Source organism: Amblyraja radiata, chromosome 17, assembly GCF_010909765.2.
Source record: "Amblyraja radiata isolate CabotCenter1 chromosome 17, sAmbRad1.1.pri, whole genome shotgun sequence".
In the NCBI taxonomy this organism is placed as follows: Eukaryota; Metazoa; Chordata; class Chondrichthyes; order Rajiformes; family Rajidae; genus Amblyraja; species Amblyraja radiata.
Window position 1 is genome coordinate 9,548,094 of NC_045972.1, and position 16,748 is coordinate 9,564,841.

Below are 16,748 nucleotides of genomic sequence, written 5' to 3' on the forward strand. Positions count from 1 at the left end.
CCTATTCACTGACGCATGGCCCGCAACTCTTAGGCACGTCTAGAGAGGGAGGGGGCGGGGGGGTTAAAGAGGGAGGGCAGAGAGAGAATGGGGAGAGACAGAGAGAAAGGGGCAGAGACAGAAGGGCAAGAGACAGAGGGAGAGGGGGTGGAGGGGAAGAGGAGAGGGAGGGTGGGCGAGGGGGGGGGGAAGGTGGGGGAGGAGGGGTGAGAGAGATGGGAGGAGAGAGAGAGGGGGGGAGAGAGGGAGAGAGGGGGGGAAAGGAAGGGGAGGGGGGAAGGGAGGGGGAGAGGTGAAGGGGAAGGGAGGGGTAGGGAGGGGATGGGGTGGATTGAAGGGGGTAGGGGTGTGGTGGAGGGGAGGGGGGAAAGGGGCAGGGCCGGGCAGGGCAATGAGGCAGTTGAGCCAGGTGTAAAGGCATTGTGAGGTGAGCAGGCGGGGCGGGACCAGCAGCCAGGCTGGAGGGTTAGGGCCAGGCGGGGCCTGGAGGCAGTTGGACCCGGTGCAAAGGCATTGTGAGGTCAGCAGCTGGGCAACCTTAATATTTTTTTTAAATGTCAGGGAGAGAGAGAGATCTCCCACCCCTGTCCCATTGTGATGTGATTGTACATCTGTGAGATGGCACTGTGACTCATGCAGCAGTTTGGTTTTAGTGGGACCACGTGAAGGTTCCAATCTCCCACCCCTGTCCCATCGTGATGTCATATAGGTAAATGAGATCCATTGTGATTGGATCTGTGAGGTGGCACTGTGACTCATGCAGCAGTTTGATTTTAAAACATTTTGATGTTATGTGAACAGTTTTATTCAAAATCTGGGGAAATAATTGACCAAATCTAGAGAGGAGTGGATGTCTGAACTCATAAGTTAAATCTCTACCGAAATTGTAAAAATCTCCGCGTTTTTGCGTCTGGTTTTCGAGGAGATACGTTTCACATGCAAAATGACACACACACATCCATACACACACACACACAGTTTTAATAGACACTAGACCAAGTGCAGACCCGTTGGGTCTGTTCCCGCAACACGCGGTTGCAAGGGGGGGGCGGCCTGATGTCATGGCGCAATGCCACGTGCTAGGCATACGCCGTCAAGACGCTGCGTACGCCGTCAAGATGCTGCGTACGACATCAAGACGCTGCGTACGCCCGTCGAGACGCTGCATACGCCCTCAATGCACCGGCAGGCTGTTGACGCGTGGGATTTTCGGAGAGTACAAACCAGCGAGGACGGCGTACAGCAGCGGGGGGAGCAGGCAATCTTTGGCTTAGGCCAGCGTGACAGAGCCGGGTCGGGGGGGGGGGCTAAGTGAGGAAGTGAAATCGCTAGCGAAATGGGAAAAATGTCGGCGCTTTTGGAGGAGAGCCGGGCGGCAGCAGCCTTTATGGTCGCTGGCCAGCAGGAGGCGAAAAAATGAGTGAGTGGGGGGGGGAATGATTTTATTAAAAATGTGTACAGAAAAAATGACGAAATTTGATGAGGAGTGGATGAGTGAATGTAAAAGTGAAATCGCTAGCGAAATGGTAAAAATCTCGGCGTTTTTGCATGTGGTTTTGGCGGAGTAACGAATCAAAGGGCAAAAAAATGACATACACACACACACACACACACACACACACACACACACACACACAGAGTTTTAAAAGTATATAGATATGATAGATTGGCCTCTGTAAAATTGTCCCTAGTGTGTAGAGGGAGTGAATGCAAAAGTTTGATAACATAGAACTAATGTTAACGGGCGATCAATGGTTGCTGTGGACTCGGTGGACCAAAGGACCTGTTTCTGTGCTGTATCTCTGAACTCTAAAACAGTTTTGCGCGGCAGCAACCAGGACACTTAGCACGGGACTGCCGTAATAGACATAAAAGGGCAAAGGAGATGATGTGTGGCTTCCCGGGTCATAGTTGGAGGTGGGGTCCTAACTAAGGATTAAATGTGGGTCGCCTGTCAAAACAGATAGAAACAACAGCAGCACTCTCTCCGTCCATTCTGACTGACGACTGGATAATAGAAATCTAGTGAGGACAGCGTCCAGGTAGACAAACAGTTGCTGGCAGCCCCCATTGCCAGTACTGGTCACCTACAGATGTACCCAAAAGCTTCATTAGGGGGCTGGAAATGTGATATGCTAGTGATTATGCTAGACTCATCACACCCCTGTAACGGTCTGTTCGAACTACTTCCCTCCGGCAGACGTTACAAGGCCTTCTACGCCCGAACCTCCAGACTCAGAAACAGCTTTATTCCAAGAGCTATAGCGGCTCTGAACCGGCCCTGCTGAGTGCCCCCCGCCCCCCCTGGACTGTCTCCCTCGGATGGTCACGACACACAGCTTATTTATTTATTTTACTTTTCTTTTTCATCGGTTGGAGCTGCATACTAAATCTCGTTGCACTGACGTGCAATGACAATAAAATATATTATTATTATTGTTATTATTATTATTATTATTATTATTATTATTATTATTATTATTATTATTATTATTATTATTATTACAGGGGCATCATTATCAATAACTAACCTACCCTTACCCACGACTGGAGAGGCTATTTACATCACCAGCGCAGGGGAAAAACAATGAAGGCAAAGATAATTGAAATAAGGGAAATACACCTCACTGTGTATTACTGGTTCTGTCCAAATAATGAGGGTACTATCTTGGGAGTAGATGTACGTACTACGGGAGTCAAGAGACTTTTATAGACTGGGCTAAAGGAAAAAACATGGCCAGGTCAGGAACAGCAAACACTCACAACCAATTAAGTACACAACACAGCCAACATAGCTGGAGCCGACCCAGTCATCAGGGACTAGAGCCAGGACGGTGTGTATGGGCTGCTTTATCTCCAATTCCCAGGGGTGTGGGCTGGGCACAAACAAGAATTATTGGAGCCAGTGAAGTTGCTCGCAGAGATGCCAGTGATTAAACCAAAGGCATACCAAAAAGGCAGATTGAAGGATTTGAGTGCAAAAAGAGGAGCAGAAGACAGGAGATTACAGAAATTGCTGGAGAAGCGTTGTGTAGCGAAAGAAGCTACCATTACTATAGTACCATAGTAAAAATTACAGGGAGACGTTGAGGCACAAGACAAGGAAAAACAGAGAAGAGAAGGAGGAACGAGATGGGAGCTGGACTGATGAGGAGGCAGGAGCAGTTGTAGCTACCCAGTATGTAAAAGACCCTGTTAACCAGCTTAAAATGTTGAAGGACTGAGCGAAAACAGCAGCAGCACTTTGCTGATCAGAACGAGCCAGAAGTGCCGTACCCTGGGCACCAGGTTATGGTAAGGGAGCTGCCTGAATCGGCCGGGTCCTCTCTCAGGTGGATAGGGCTCTAGGTAGTGCTACTGACAAATGACATCTGTGTCTATGAGCAGACCTGGTGAGTCAGTCAGTGGAAACACTGACTCAGGTTAAATGTTATGACTCGCTTTTTTTATGACTCGCTTTTTTTCTGCCAACACAAGCAGACCAAGGGACCAAGTCCACCTATTAACAAACTAATTTCAGAGAAGTTCAGTGCCCTCCATAGTGTTTGGGACAAAGACCCATCATTTATTTATTTATCTCTGTAGCCCAAAATTTGAGATTTGTAATAGAAAAAAATCACATGTGGTTAAAGTGCACATTGTCAGATTTTAATAAAGGCCATTTTTATACATTTTGGTTTTATCATGTAGAAATTACAGCAATGATTATACATAGTCTCCCCATTTCAGGGTACGCGGGGGGGGGGGGGGGGGGGGGGGAGGGAGGATGCGACTCGGAAAATAGTCACATCCTCGCCAGAAAGAGACTGGGAAACGGTTTCCCCTTTACCCTCCCTCCCTCCCCTACATGGAAAAACGAAAGAATCCTCCAAATCACACTTTTAAAACAGACTAAAAATAAAAAAAAGATTGAAAAACAGACAGACTGTAGGCAGAGGCTGCCATCAATGCAGCGCCCCTAGTGGCTAACCAATGAAGAGTGTTTCTGATCGTGTCAGACAGGTGTTTGGGGATTTTTCTTTCTTATAGAGAGAGTTCTTCTGTCCTCAGCTGTGGAGGTCTTACTTGGCCTGCCAGTCCCATTGCGATTAGTAAGCTCACCAATGCTCTCTTTCTTCTTAATGTTGTACCAAACAGTTGATTTTGGTAAGCCTAAGGGTTGTCTGATGTCTCTAACAGTTTTATTCTTGTTTCTCAGTCTCACAATGGCTTCATTGGCACAACTTTGGTCCTCATGTTGATAAAAAGTTTCCAAAGGTGATGGAAAAACTGGTGGAAAGACTAGGTGCTGAGAGCTCTCTTATACCTGCATTAAGGAGGCAATTAAACACACCTGAGCAATTACAAACACCTGTGAAGCCATGTGTCCCATACATTATAGTGCCCATATTATGGTGCCCTGAAATGGGGGAACAATGTATAAACACAGCTGTAATTTCTACATGGTGAAACCAAAATGTATAAAATTTGCCTTTAATAAAATCTGACAATGTGCACTAACCACATGTGATTTTTTTTTTCTTTTACAAATCTCAACCTGTGGAGTACAGAGGCAAATAAATAAATGATGGGTCTTTGTCCCAAACATTATGGAGGGCACTGTAGATGATGAACATCAGCCTCCTGCTTCACATCTGACCACTCCTGATAGAAGCAAGTCTACGAATGAAAGAGAACGGGAAGGCAAATGCTGAAGACATGGAGAGTGTGTGTCTTAAAACCATGATGAAACCACGAAAAGTGTAACGATATTGGTATTTGTAATAAAGCTTGGTTCTGGGAGTTCAATGTTTAATGGGATAGATCAGATTACAAAAGTGTTGGGAAAATAGATAAAAAAGGATCAAGGTTATAGCAAAGATACTTGAACGAACTTGAAGACCAGGCAGACCAAGAGGAGAGGAGAGAAGTAATGTGTGCAGAATGTTGGAAGGCAGTCATTCCAGCTTGGGTGGGAGTGAACACCAAATTAACTGGGCCCTTTCAGAGATAGGGCCAGCTAGTCAAAGGACCTGTAAAGAGAGGGTGCCTTTGACGTGAGGTCCTCACGGACCCTTAAATATAGACCACCCTCCTATAGATAGATGAGAGACTGAGAGACATGATTATTATGAACAGGACAATCTTCTGTCATGGCGAAGAACATGACATTTTGCCTGTGAACCTGAAACAAAATGAATTTACTCAACTAGTGCTCCTTGCCCACACAGTAAATACTGGTGGCTCCTGGGATTAATGAAGATGGGAGGCAATATATACAGCAATGGGCCAGCATTGGAAGAGGCAGCGTGCTGAGTGCATCAACGACAAAGTCACCACCAATAAACATTGGTTGAAATCATTGAGAAGATAAATGTATCTAAGAAAGGGATGTGATCAAATGCCTGGAAGAATATTTCATCGTAATCATTGTATATGGACACACTGATCTGTTTTGTAGTCAATGCCTACTATGTTCTGTTGTGCTGAAGCAAAGCAAGAATTTAATTGGACATGGTAGCCTAGAAATGGGGAGAGGGTCCTTGGTGAAGGGTATTTTACTGCCCTGCATAGAACCTTCTTAAAGCTTGGCCTCCTTGGACAGATCTCTGACCAGGAGCCATTGGGGGGTGACAACGTTTGTTTCTTAAAAAGCAGATAGCACCAAAAACTGTTAAAGGTAAACCGTAGCAATCTTTAATTGATTCGTCAGACGCGAGTGGCAAAGATCTACAATGAGCACAAACTCATTGTAGACCTTTGCTCAGTGCTTCTCGGGCTCCCACTCACAGAGCAAAGAAGACTTAGCACAATGATACATTTTCCTTATCAGTAAAACACTCCTACCAAGTCTGAATATGGCATGACTGAAAGATTCTGTAGCCTTTCAGAATATAAGAAAAGTTGGGTCCAAATCAAGCTCATCCAATAACAAGTTATTACTTATCTCTAGAGCGTCAGCTATTTTTTTCAATCTTGGCTTCTTTATGGCGTTGAAAAGAAGCAGATGTTATTACTGCAGGCTGCCATCTCAATGTCTTTATTGAAAAGACAACATGTCCTCCATATTGTGTTCCATATAATTTACAAAGTCATTCAGACTTGGCACCAAGCCATTCTTTTGTTTTACTAGACCATGCTTTTGTAGAAGAACGACTCCATTTTAGATTTGACTATTAGCTAATCAGGGGGAGGGGGGAATATTGGGAAATATTCAGGAGTTATAGAATTAGGTAGATTGGGGATGTTGGCGTCCTCCATATAGGAAATAGCACCCTGGAGACACTCATGGTCAGACAAGACCGAAGGGGGCCGAAGAAGGGGATGTTTATTAAAATAAAAACCAATCTTGAAAATGGCAAAACGAACTGTTCATAAGTTAACTTGCAAGGGCATTTTTGGGCTATTGTAACCAGTCACTGGATGTGGGGCATTCCAAACAGGGCAACAGATGCAAATTGGCCCTCACTGAAACCTCCATGATAAGATCTGGAAAGATATACTGGCCTGTTTAATTAACAAATCATTAAAGATATAGCCCTCTTCTCCAATGCCATTTATCTGGTTATTTAATATTCTGTTGTTTGGTATCATCCCTCAACACTGTAACAAATGATGCATACTTTGGAGTAATCCATGTGTATTACTTTATCCCAGCAAATGGATTTTAATATTCAGAGGTATCTTGGCAGCTAAAGTATACTCCCTTTAAATATGTAATTATGCAAAGCTACCTGTCTCCACTCAAAATGTTAAAGCTAAGTAGAAATTGCAGCCATTAAAATGGTAGTTAATCATTTAATGTTGTCTTGGTGTTTAGAGAATATGAAAATGTGATATGTTTTGTGTTTGGAGATTCTACCAAGAGGGTCTCTAAGAGAATGTCTATTTCTCTTGGTGAATGAAGACTTTTACATCAACCAGCCTCAGCATCCAAGTGACGTAGATCATTGATCACAACAGTCCCACCTTGCCTAGAGCTGGTCCCAATGGCCCGGGAATCTAAAGCTCCTATTTTTATCTACACTATCTGCTTCACATATTTTCCCACAAAGCAGAAATACATTTCGAGAGGATGTTACACTGATGGTGAGCTACCTCACCGAGTGCTGATTCATTATGGTACTTAGTCCTCCTATCTGGACACTCATTAGGTATGTACCCTCTTCCCCTGTCAGTGGAGAACCATGCTGGGATCCTGGTGCAATTCCCTGAACTGCACTGGTCCTCTTGCAGTAAAGGATGGATGATTTGGTAAGGAGAGACTGCCTGTTGACGTTGCACCCGCTAAGGCTGCTCGATATTGAGATGTGGCTTTCAAGATTGCTGGCGACACTTGCGCCACGTGTCGAGATTCTGCCAGTACTCTCATGTTAGATGTGATACAACAAGCTGCTTTGTTTGAAAGCACAGCTTTCCCTTGCTTAGAAACTTCTCTATGCATGTGTTGAATAATCTACTCAACAGTGGCAAGGTCTGGGTGGTGTCAACAAATGGAGTGGCTGATGCTAATCTTCAATAACAGATCCCATTCACAGCGCTGGCCAAGTGCACCCGTGTCCCACATTGTAGCACTGAACAGCTACATCACTGATCCAAGCCAGCACAATACAATGGTGAAAGGCAGATTTCCACAATGTGCTGTGGATGATTCAATACTGCAAGACCGCCAGCAAAGTAGAATTTCTCAAAGAAATTTCCTTTAGTGACATGCGCCAGATTTCCCACACTGCAATAGGGGGAGCAGCTTTTGCACCAGGTTCCAGGTATAGCAGCACAGTCAGTGCCACCTCCCTATATAGTAGTACTGATTCCATGGCATTCTCATTCTTGAGAAAACATCCTGAGCACTAAACCCTCAATTGCAAAGTGCACTGGAATAATCTGAGAAAAGAACAGGCTCTTTACAAAACGATTTCTGCTTCCTTTTAATGACTGACAAGTCTATATTTTCATGGGGGAGACGCAGTTGATGATCCCAATACTATTCTCCCTACATCTTTGCAATACATTCTATCATGTATTCATGTATCTGTTATACGAGAATTTTGCCTGAACAGTCTGTGACCCATAGCGCTGTGGCCGGTAGCTCTTTGTTTAAATTCCCACGCGTTAAGCCGACAGCGCTGTTTAAACCTTTGCGCACCAAACCAGCAGCACAGTGTGTATTACCTTTACGTGCCAAGTCTGCAGCGTGTGTATTGCTTTAAGCACCAGTCTGCGGCTGATAGCGCTTTGTTCCCAAAGGGGGGGGGGGGCTCGCTCGGAAGCAGTCCCCTGCCATTGGTTATAGTTTGAATTTGAGAGCAGCGCTATTGGCCAAGACTTACCGGCGGTTATTTCAACAGCTGATTTCATACCTGTATAAAGGCAGGTGCCAGGAAGCCAGAAGTTAGTTCATGTACAAGAGGGGTTTACCGATGGGCTGAGTCGCGATCAGCACCGCGGACGGAGGCAGAGAGAGGTAGGTGTGACAATAGACAATAGGTGCAGGAGTAGGCTATTCGGCCCATCGAGCCAGCACCGCCATTCAATATGATCATGGCTGATCATCCCCAATCAGTACCCCGTTCCTGCCTTCTCCCCATATCCCCTGACTCCGCTATCTTTAAGAGCCCTATCTAGCTCTCTCTTGAAAGTATCCAGAGAACCGGCCTCCAGCACCCTCTGAGGCAGAGAATCCCACAGACTCACAACTCTCTGTGTTTCCTCATCTCCATTCTAAATGGCTTACCCCTTATTCTTAAACTGTGGCCTCTGGTTCTGGACTCCCCCAACATCGGGAACATGCTGACTCGTAAATCCATGCTGACTCGGACCGATCCTGTTACAGTTATCCAAATGTGCCACTATTTCACCTTTTATGATTGGCTCCAGCATATTCCCCACCACCGATGTCAGGCTAACTGGTCTATAATTCCCTGTTTTCTTTCTCCCGCCTTTCTTAAAAAGTGGGATAACATTAGCCACCCTCCAATCCACAGGAACGGATCCTGAATCTGTAGAACATTGGAAAATGATCACCAATGCATCCACGATTTCTGGGGCCACTTCCTTAAGTACCCTGGGATGCAGACCATCAGTCCCTGGGGATTTATCAGCCTTCAGTCCCATCATTCTACCCAACAACATTTCATGCCTAATGTGGATTTCCTTCAGTTCCTGTCACTCCAGATCCTCTGGCCACTAGTACATCAGGAAGATTGTTTGTGTCCTCCTTAGCGAAGACAGATCCAAGGTACCTGTTCCATTCATCTGCCATTTCCTTGTTCCCTGTAATAAATTCACCTTTTTCCAGTCTTCAAGGGTCCAACTTTGGTGTTAACTAATTTTTTCCTCTTCACATACCTAAAGAATCTTTTACTATCCTCCTTTATATTCTTGGCCAGCTTACCTTCGTACCTTATCTTTTCTCCCCGTATTGCCTTTTTAGTTATCTTCAGTTGCTCTTTAAACATTACCCAATCCTCTTTCTTCCCGTTCTTCTTTGCTACGTTGTACTTCTTCTCTTTTATTTTTATACTATCCCTGACGTCCCTTGTCAGCCACGCTCGCCCCTTACTCACCTTGGAATCTTTCTTCCTCATTGGAATGAACTGATCCTGCACTTTCTGTATTATTCCCAGAAATACCTGCCATTGTTGTTCCACTGTCATTCCTGCTAGAGTATCTTTCCAGTCAACTTTGGCCAGCTTCTCCCTCATGGCTCCATGGTCCCCTTTGTTTAACTGTAACACTGACACCTCCGATTTAACCTTCTCCTTCTCAAATTGTAGATTAAAACTTACCATATTATGGTCACTCCCTCCTAATGGCTCCTTAACCTCAAGTTCCCTTATCAAATCCGGTTGGTTACACAGTGTGCTGCTGTAAACCAGACCGTGCGCAAGCCAAGTATTGTTTTTGTTCTCTCTTGCCAATAAAACTGATTTGTAACTAAACGGACGAGTGAGCCTTTTTTCTGTTCTACTAGTCAGATCCTTGAACCTGTTCCCTTGTAACAGTATAATGTATTGAATTTCTGCTGACTGACGCAACAAAAGCTCGTGACAATAAGCTAAACTAAACTCATGGGGTTGAAAACAAAACAAAATAAAATACAGAAGCCCAAAAATATTTACTTAGGAAGAATGGGAAGTGTTCTTGAAGTATAATTGCTACAAGTAATTTACTTCTATTAATATGCCTCTCAAAAAGTTATGTTTATAATTTGCAAAATGAACAAAGCAACAGGCCATACTTACTTAGGAATACTTTGTTTATTGAAAAGATGCAGTTAAAGAAAGAGGTAGCTGATAAGTACGGATCATTAGCACAAAAAGAAAGAAACTGAAAATTATATACACTAAATAATTATTTTTTTAATGCTACAAATCAAATATACATCTATAAAGATGTCTAACATATCACTGCTATATTATAAACTACTGAATACTATGATTAGATATTCACAATACAATTTAAAACAAAATCTAGCAAATTACTATCAGAGTTTGACACCACAAATTCCTCTTTTGATTTCAATCTAGAAACAGTCGATCATCAGTTTAATTAAACGCCAATGGTTAGAAAACATTGCTTTTCCATGTTGTATTCATTGCAAATTTTCAGAGTTAAACTTAAAGAAAATATCTGCTATGAGCATCCACATAACATAGATCTCAATTACCTGTCACATTATTTTGATGTTTCCTATCTAATGGAATTGCAGAAAGTCCCTTGAGGTTCTAATCCAGGTTCCAAATGCTTGCTTCTGCACTTCACTCCATGCTTTCTGATAATTTGTTGCAGCCTCCTTGAATTCCCAGTAAGTTTTTAGCTTAAGGTTTCTGCAAAAAGAAAAAATGCATAAGAGAACAATTGCTGATATGAATTGTACTAAAACAAGGAACCTGATGCATTAAAAACTTTCCATGTTGCGTTTCATTGCCTGTAAAACTCATTATCACCTAGCCCACAGTGGACCATTGTGGGCTCCACCTTTCCTTGATCTTTGTTACTTGTTTGCGTATCTTTCATTTATTTGTCCTATATCTCTATATCACCATCTACAGTGGCTTGCAAAAGTATTCATACCCCTTGAACTTTTCCACATTTTGTCACGTTACAACCACAAACGTAAATGTATTTTATTGGGATTTTATGTGATAGACCAACACAAAGTGGCGCATAATTTTGAAGTGGAAGGAAAATGATACATGGTTCTCAAATTCTTTTACAAATAAATTACTGAAAAGTGTGGCGTGCAAAAGTATTCAGCCCCCTTTACTCTGATACCCCTAAATAAAATCCAGTGCAACCAATTGCCTTCAGAAGTCACCTAATTAGTAAATAGAGTCCACTTGTGTGTAATCTAATCTCAGTATAAATACAACTGTTCTGTGAAGGCCTCAGAGGTTTGTTAGAGAACATTAGTGAACAAACAGCATCATGAAGCCCAAGGAACACACCAGACAGGTCAGGGATAAAGTTGTGGAGAAGTTTAAAGCAGGGTTAGGTTATAAAAAAATATCCCAAGCTTTGAACATCTCACGGAGCACTGTTCAATCCATCATCCGAAAATGGAAAGAGTATGGCACAACTGCAAACCTACCAAGACATGGCCGTCCACCTAAACTGGCAGGCCGGGCAAGGAGAGCATTGATCAGAGAAGCAGCCAAGAGGCCCATGGTAACTCTGGAGAAGCTGCAGAGATCCACAGCTCAGGTGGGAGAATCTGTCCACAGGACAACTATTAGTCGTGCACTCCACAAATCGGGCCTTTATGGAAGAGTGGCAAGAAGAAAGCCATTGTTGAAAAAAAGCCATAAGAAGTCCCGTTTGCAGTTTGCCACAAGCCATGTGGGGGACACAGCAAACATGTGGAGGAAGGTGCTCTGGTCAGATGAGACCAAAATTGAAGTTTTTGGCCTAAATGCAAAACTAACACTGCACATCACCCTGAACACACCATCCCCACTGGTGGTGCAGCATCATGCTGTGGGGATGCTTTTCTTCAGCAGGGACAGGGAAGCTGGTCAGAGTTGATGGGAAGATGGATGGAGCCAAATACAGGGCAATCTTGGAAGAAAACCTGTTAGAGTCTGCAAAAGACTTGAGACTGGGGCGGAGGTTCACCTTCCAGCAGGACAACGACCCTAAACATACAGCCAGAGCTACAATGGAATGGTGTAGATCAAAGCATATTCATGTGTTAGAATGGCCCAGTCAAAGTCCAGACCTAAATCCAATTGAGAATCTCTGGCAAGACTTGAAAATTGCTGTTCACAGACGCTCTCCATCCAATCTGACTGAGTTTGAGCTATTTTGCAAAGAAGAATGGGCAAAAATTTCAGCCTCTAGATGTGCAAAGCTGGTAGAGACATACCCCAAAAGACTTGCAGCTGTAATTGCAGCGAAAGGTGGTTCTACAAATTATTGACTCAGGGGGACTGAATACTTTTGCACGCCACACTTTTCAGTTTTTTATTTGTAAAAAAATTTGAAAACCATGTATCATTTTCCTTCCACTTCACAATTATGCGCCACTTTGTGTTGGTCTAACACATAAAATCCCAATAAAATACATTTACGTTTGTGGTTGTAACGTGACAAAATGTGGAAAAGTTCAAGGGGTATGAATACTTTTGCAAGCCACTGTATATTTCTCGTTCCCCTTTCCCCTGACTTTCAGTCTGAAGAAGCGTCTCAACCCGAAACATTATCTATTCCTTTTCTCCAGAGATGCTGCATGACCCACTGAGTTACTCCAGCTTTTGCGTCACTCTCCCCTGACTCGTCATCCCCCAAAACATTATTCATAGGAGCATACCTGCTATCAAGGGGAATGGCCCCAGGGGATTCCTGCACTATCTGCCCATCCACTTTCCTGGTGGTCACCCATTTATTTTCTGCCTGTACATTAAGAACTTTCGGTAGCTTTCCAGTAGCTCCCATCTATGACACTCTCATGCCCCAGGAAATTCCTGAGGTCATGCAGCTGCAGCTGCTCACACTTCCTGTAGGTGTGATCCTCAGCGGCACTGAAAACCCCCCACTTCTTGACATGAATCACTGAGATAATGGCCACCTAGTTTCATTCACAATATCAGTTTCAGTTTCATTTCCGCTACATCCCATAAAAATACCATGGGATGTGTAGGAAAGAACTGAAGATGCTGGTTTAAATCGAAGGTAGACACAAAATGCTGGGGTAACTCAGCGGGAGAGGCAGCATCGCTGGAGAGAAGGAATGGGTGATGTTTCGGATCGGGACCCTTCTTCAGACTGATACCATGGGATAACTGGAGAGTAACTACTTCAACCTTCAAGTTATTCTTGAAACATCCCAGTACATTGTTCACCATATAATTGCGATACGTTTGGTAAATCGCCTTTAAAGGATTTAAAGGAGAGTGAATCTCGTAGAGCTTAATTATGAAACTACTTACCATCTTACCATCCATTTCCTTTATGGATGAGGTTACAATATATCAATGTCAAAATGAAACTCATTTTCCATCCTATTCTAAAAATCAAAATCTGCTATCTAATAGTCACAAAGTGAGCTGAAATCCTCAGCTGTGGGTAAGATCTATTTCAAGGCTCTAAATCTATATACATTTTTGGTGTGTAGATGTACTCCAAGCGGTGACCTGCGCATTTTTATTGCACTCTTAATTAAATTCAGCACCGTGTAAAAATAAAGCAAACATGTACAAGATGTTGGTCAATCTGAATTATTGGAGTCAACGCATCAATTACTATCAGAACACCAGCAAACTAGATGTAGTCTGGGATGAAACAGCTTGTCTTTTTAAACTGAAACAGCTGCAAAGCTGTGAAAGATACAATGAGACAGCCATTAAAGACAGATTTGTTTCTCTGCTTAAACATACCACCACGCAATGACCAATAACATTCCGTGAGGCAATATCATATGACTCACATTACCTCAAAGCTTCAAAATGCTGTTTAATAAAGTCGCTAACAGAGAATAAAGCTTTCTTATTTAAAAGCACGCAGTCGTAAAAGCAGCAGTGTTCCAGCCCCCAACTCCTGTAAACCTTGCATATTTAGAAACCTTGAAGATATTTATTTTATAATTATTTACAGAAAATGGGCACTGTGGGCAATACCAGTATCCCTGCTCAGCCAAATCTGCCCTCATGAAGATAGCAGTAAGTCATTTTCTTGACACACTGCAGTCTTTCTGACGATGGTGCCCACACAACGTCATTGATTAGGGAGTTTTAGTTTAGTTTTAGTCTAGGGATACAGCACAGAAACAGCACTTTGGCCCACCGAGTCCGCGCCGACCAGCGATCCCCGCACATTAACACTATCCTACACACACTGGGGACAATTTTTACATTTATCAAGCCAATTTACCGACAAACCCGCAGGTCTTTGGAGTGTGTGAGGAAACCCACGCAGTCACGGGGAGAACGTACAAACTCCGTACAGACAACACCCGTAGTCGGAATCAAACACGGGTCTCCGGCGCTGCAAGCGCTGTAAGGCAGCAACTCTAACCGCTGCACCACTGTGCCACCCTCGGTCGAGTTTCCAGTTTCGATCCAGTAATGTATTTTCATTTCAGAATTGCATGCAATTTAGAGAGAAACACGTGCGTGATATTGTTCCCAAGTGCTTTCTGCCCACATTTATTTTGGCAGTAGATAGACACAAAAAGCTGGAGAGTCTGAAGAAGGATCTCAACCCGAAACGTCACCCATTCCATCTCTCCAGAGATGCTTCCTGTCCCACTGAGTTACTCCAGCTTTTTGGGGTGCCTATTTCCGGTTTAAACCAGCTTCTGCAGTTTCTTCCTAAACATTTATTTTGGCAGCAATGATCTCAGGTTTGGAAGGTTCGATCAGAGGAGCCTAGGCAATAACTAGTCATTTTGTAGATGACACACAGAGAAGACATCGATGTACCAGCGGTGAGCAGATGAATGTTTTGGGTGGTAGAATGGGTGCAGTCAAGCAGACTTGTCATTCTGCATGGTCCTGGCTTGTTCAAGTACTGTCAAGAGTTGCAGTCCTCCAAGCAATATTCTATCATACCCCTGATGTGTGTCTTGCTGAACATGAAAAGACTTTAGGAAATCAGATAATAATAGTGCGATAGTCAGACATGTTGTTTAAGTCATGGTATTTATCCATCTGGTTCAGCTGAATTTCTGGTCAATAGTGGTCCCACAAAATTAGTGGAGCGCTCCAATGCCACCGAATAACATGGGGAGGTGATTTAGTCCCTTTAGTTGAAGATGGCTCTGGTTTGGTAAGCGTGGCACAAATGTCATTTGTTACTTATGATTCCATGACTGGACGTTGTCTAGGTTTTGATGCATCTGATCTGAACAGTTTCATTTCTTGTGGGACTGTGAAAAGAATTGACCATGGTGCAGGCATCAGCAAACATTCCCACTTCTGGCCTTATAATGGAAAGAAAACCATTGATGAAAAGGCTGAAGACAGATCATTACCCTGAGTAATCCTTGCAGCAATACTCTGGAGCTGAATCTTAAATCGTGGACTTTATTATGATTGATACCAATTGAGTTCAGTTTTACCAGATGTCACATTGAGATTTATGTTAATAGCTCCAACGGGATGCTCAGGATGAATTAGACACCAAGGAAAGAGTGTCTGCGCAATAAGTATGGAATGGTCAGGAAGAGTCAGATCATAGGGCTTCAATTTGCAATGAGAAAATGTTCACTTTTCCTCTTAGAGCATCGACACACATGTGATAAAAGAATCCTGGCTTTGGATGGAACAGCAAATAAGATCTGGAAAGATGTCTTCATCTAGATTGTACACTCAGTAACGAATACATCAAAGTAAATAGGCCAAGAGGAAGTATTTTGATAAGAATTTGATGGCCACCACAAACCTGCAAGTCTAAAGTGGTAGGTACACAAAATTGCTGGGGAAACTCAGCGGGTGCCGCAGCATCTATGGAGCGAAGGAAATAGGCGACGTTTCGGGCCGAAACCCTTCTTCAGACTGATGGGGGGAGAAGGAAGGAAAAGGGGAAGAGGAGGAGGAGCCCGAGGGCGGGCGGATGGGAGGGTGGGAGGAGACAGCTGGAGGGTTAAGGAAGGGGAGGAGACAGCAAGGGCTAGCAAAATTGGGAGAATTCAATGTTAATGCCATCCGGACGCAAGGTCCCCAGACGGAATATGAGGTGCTGTTCCTCCAATTTTCGCTGTTGCTCACTCTGGCAATGGAGGAGACCCAGGACAGAGAGGTCGGATTGGGAATGGGAGGGGGAGTTGAAGTGCTGAGCCACCGGGAGTTCAGGTAGGTTATTGCGGACTGAGCGGAGGTGTTCGGCGAAACGATCGCCCAACCTACGCTTAGTCTCCCCGATGTAAATCAGCTGACATCTAGAGCAGCGGATGCAGTAGATGAGGTTGGAGGAGATACAGGTGAACCTTTGTCGCACCTGGAACGACTGCTTGGGTCCTTGAATGGAGTCGAGGGGGGAGGTGAAGAGACAGGTGTTGCATTTCTTGCGGTTGTGGTGTTTAGTTTTAGTTAGTTATTGATAAACTCCTTTGTCAAAAAGTTTAAATCCTGTAATAAAGCAATTTCGGAGTTGGTGGAAAAAGGATAATTGTCTTTTGTCCCATCATGAACTAATTTCTCAAAATAAAATGACAATGTAACATTGACAATTAACATAATAACATAAATGTTTGGGGATAAAATATGTTCTGCACATGTTTGGTACCTGATAGGCTTGCCTGTTAGGTGATCATCGTTAAATAGTCCACT

General features: G+C 43.7%; 1 protein-coding gene across 2 annotated transcripts in view; it reads right to left on the reverse strand.

Annotated features, from left to right (window-relative positions):
* Positions 1 to 4,590: 4,590 nt before the first annotated feature.
* The window catches only part of adat1 (adenosine deaminase tRNA specific 1), a 46,665-nt gene continuing 34,507 nt past the window's right edge, over positions 4,591 to 16,748 (reverse strand). Inside the window, exons 10-11 of one of the 2 annotated variants that reach the window (XM_033035725.1) lie at positions 10,649 to 10,808; positions 4,591 to 4,659 (exon numbers count right to left, since the gene is read on the reverse strand). In XM_033035725.1, coding sequence (XP_032891616.1) covers positions 10,676 to 10,808 — 133 coding nt within the window. In that variant the 3' untranslated portion in view covers positions 4,591 to 4,659; positions 10,649 to 10,675. Of the gene's footprint in view, positions 4,660 to 10,222; positions 10,809 to 16,748 lie in introns of those variants that run through there. The other variant, XM_033035724.1, reaches the window with a different exon arrangement.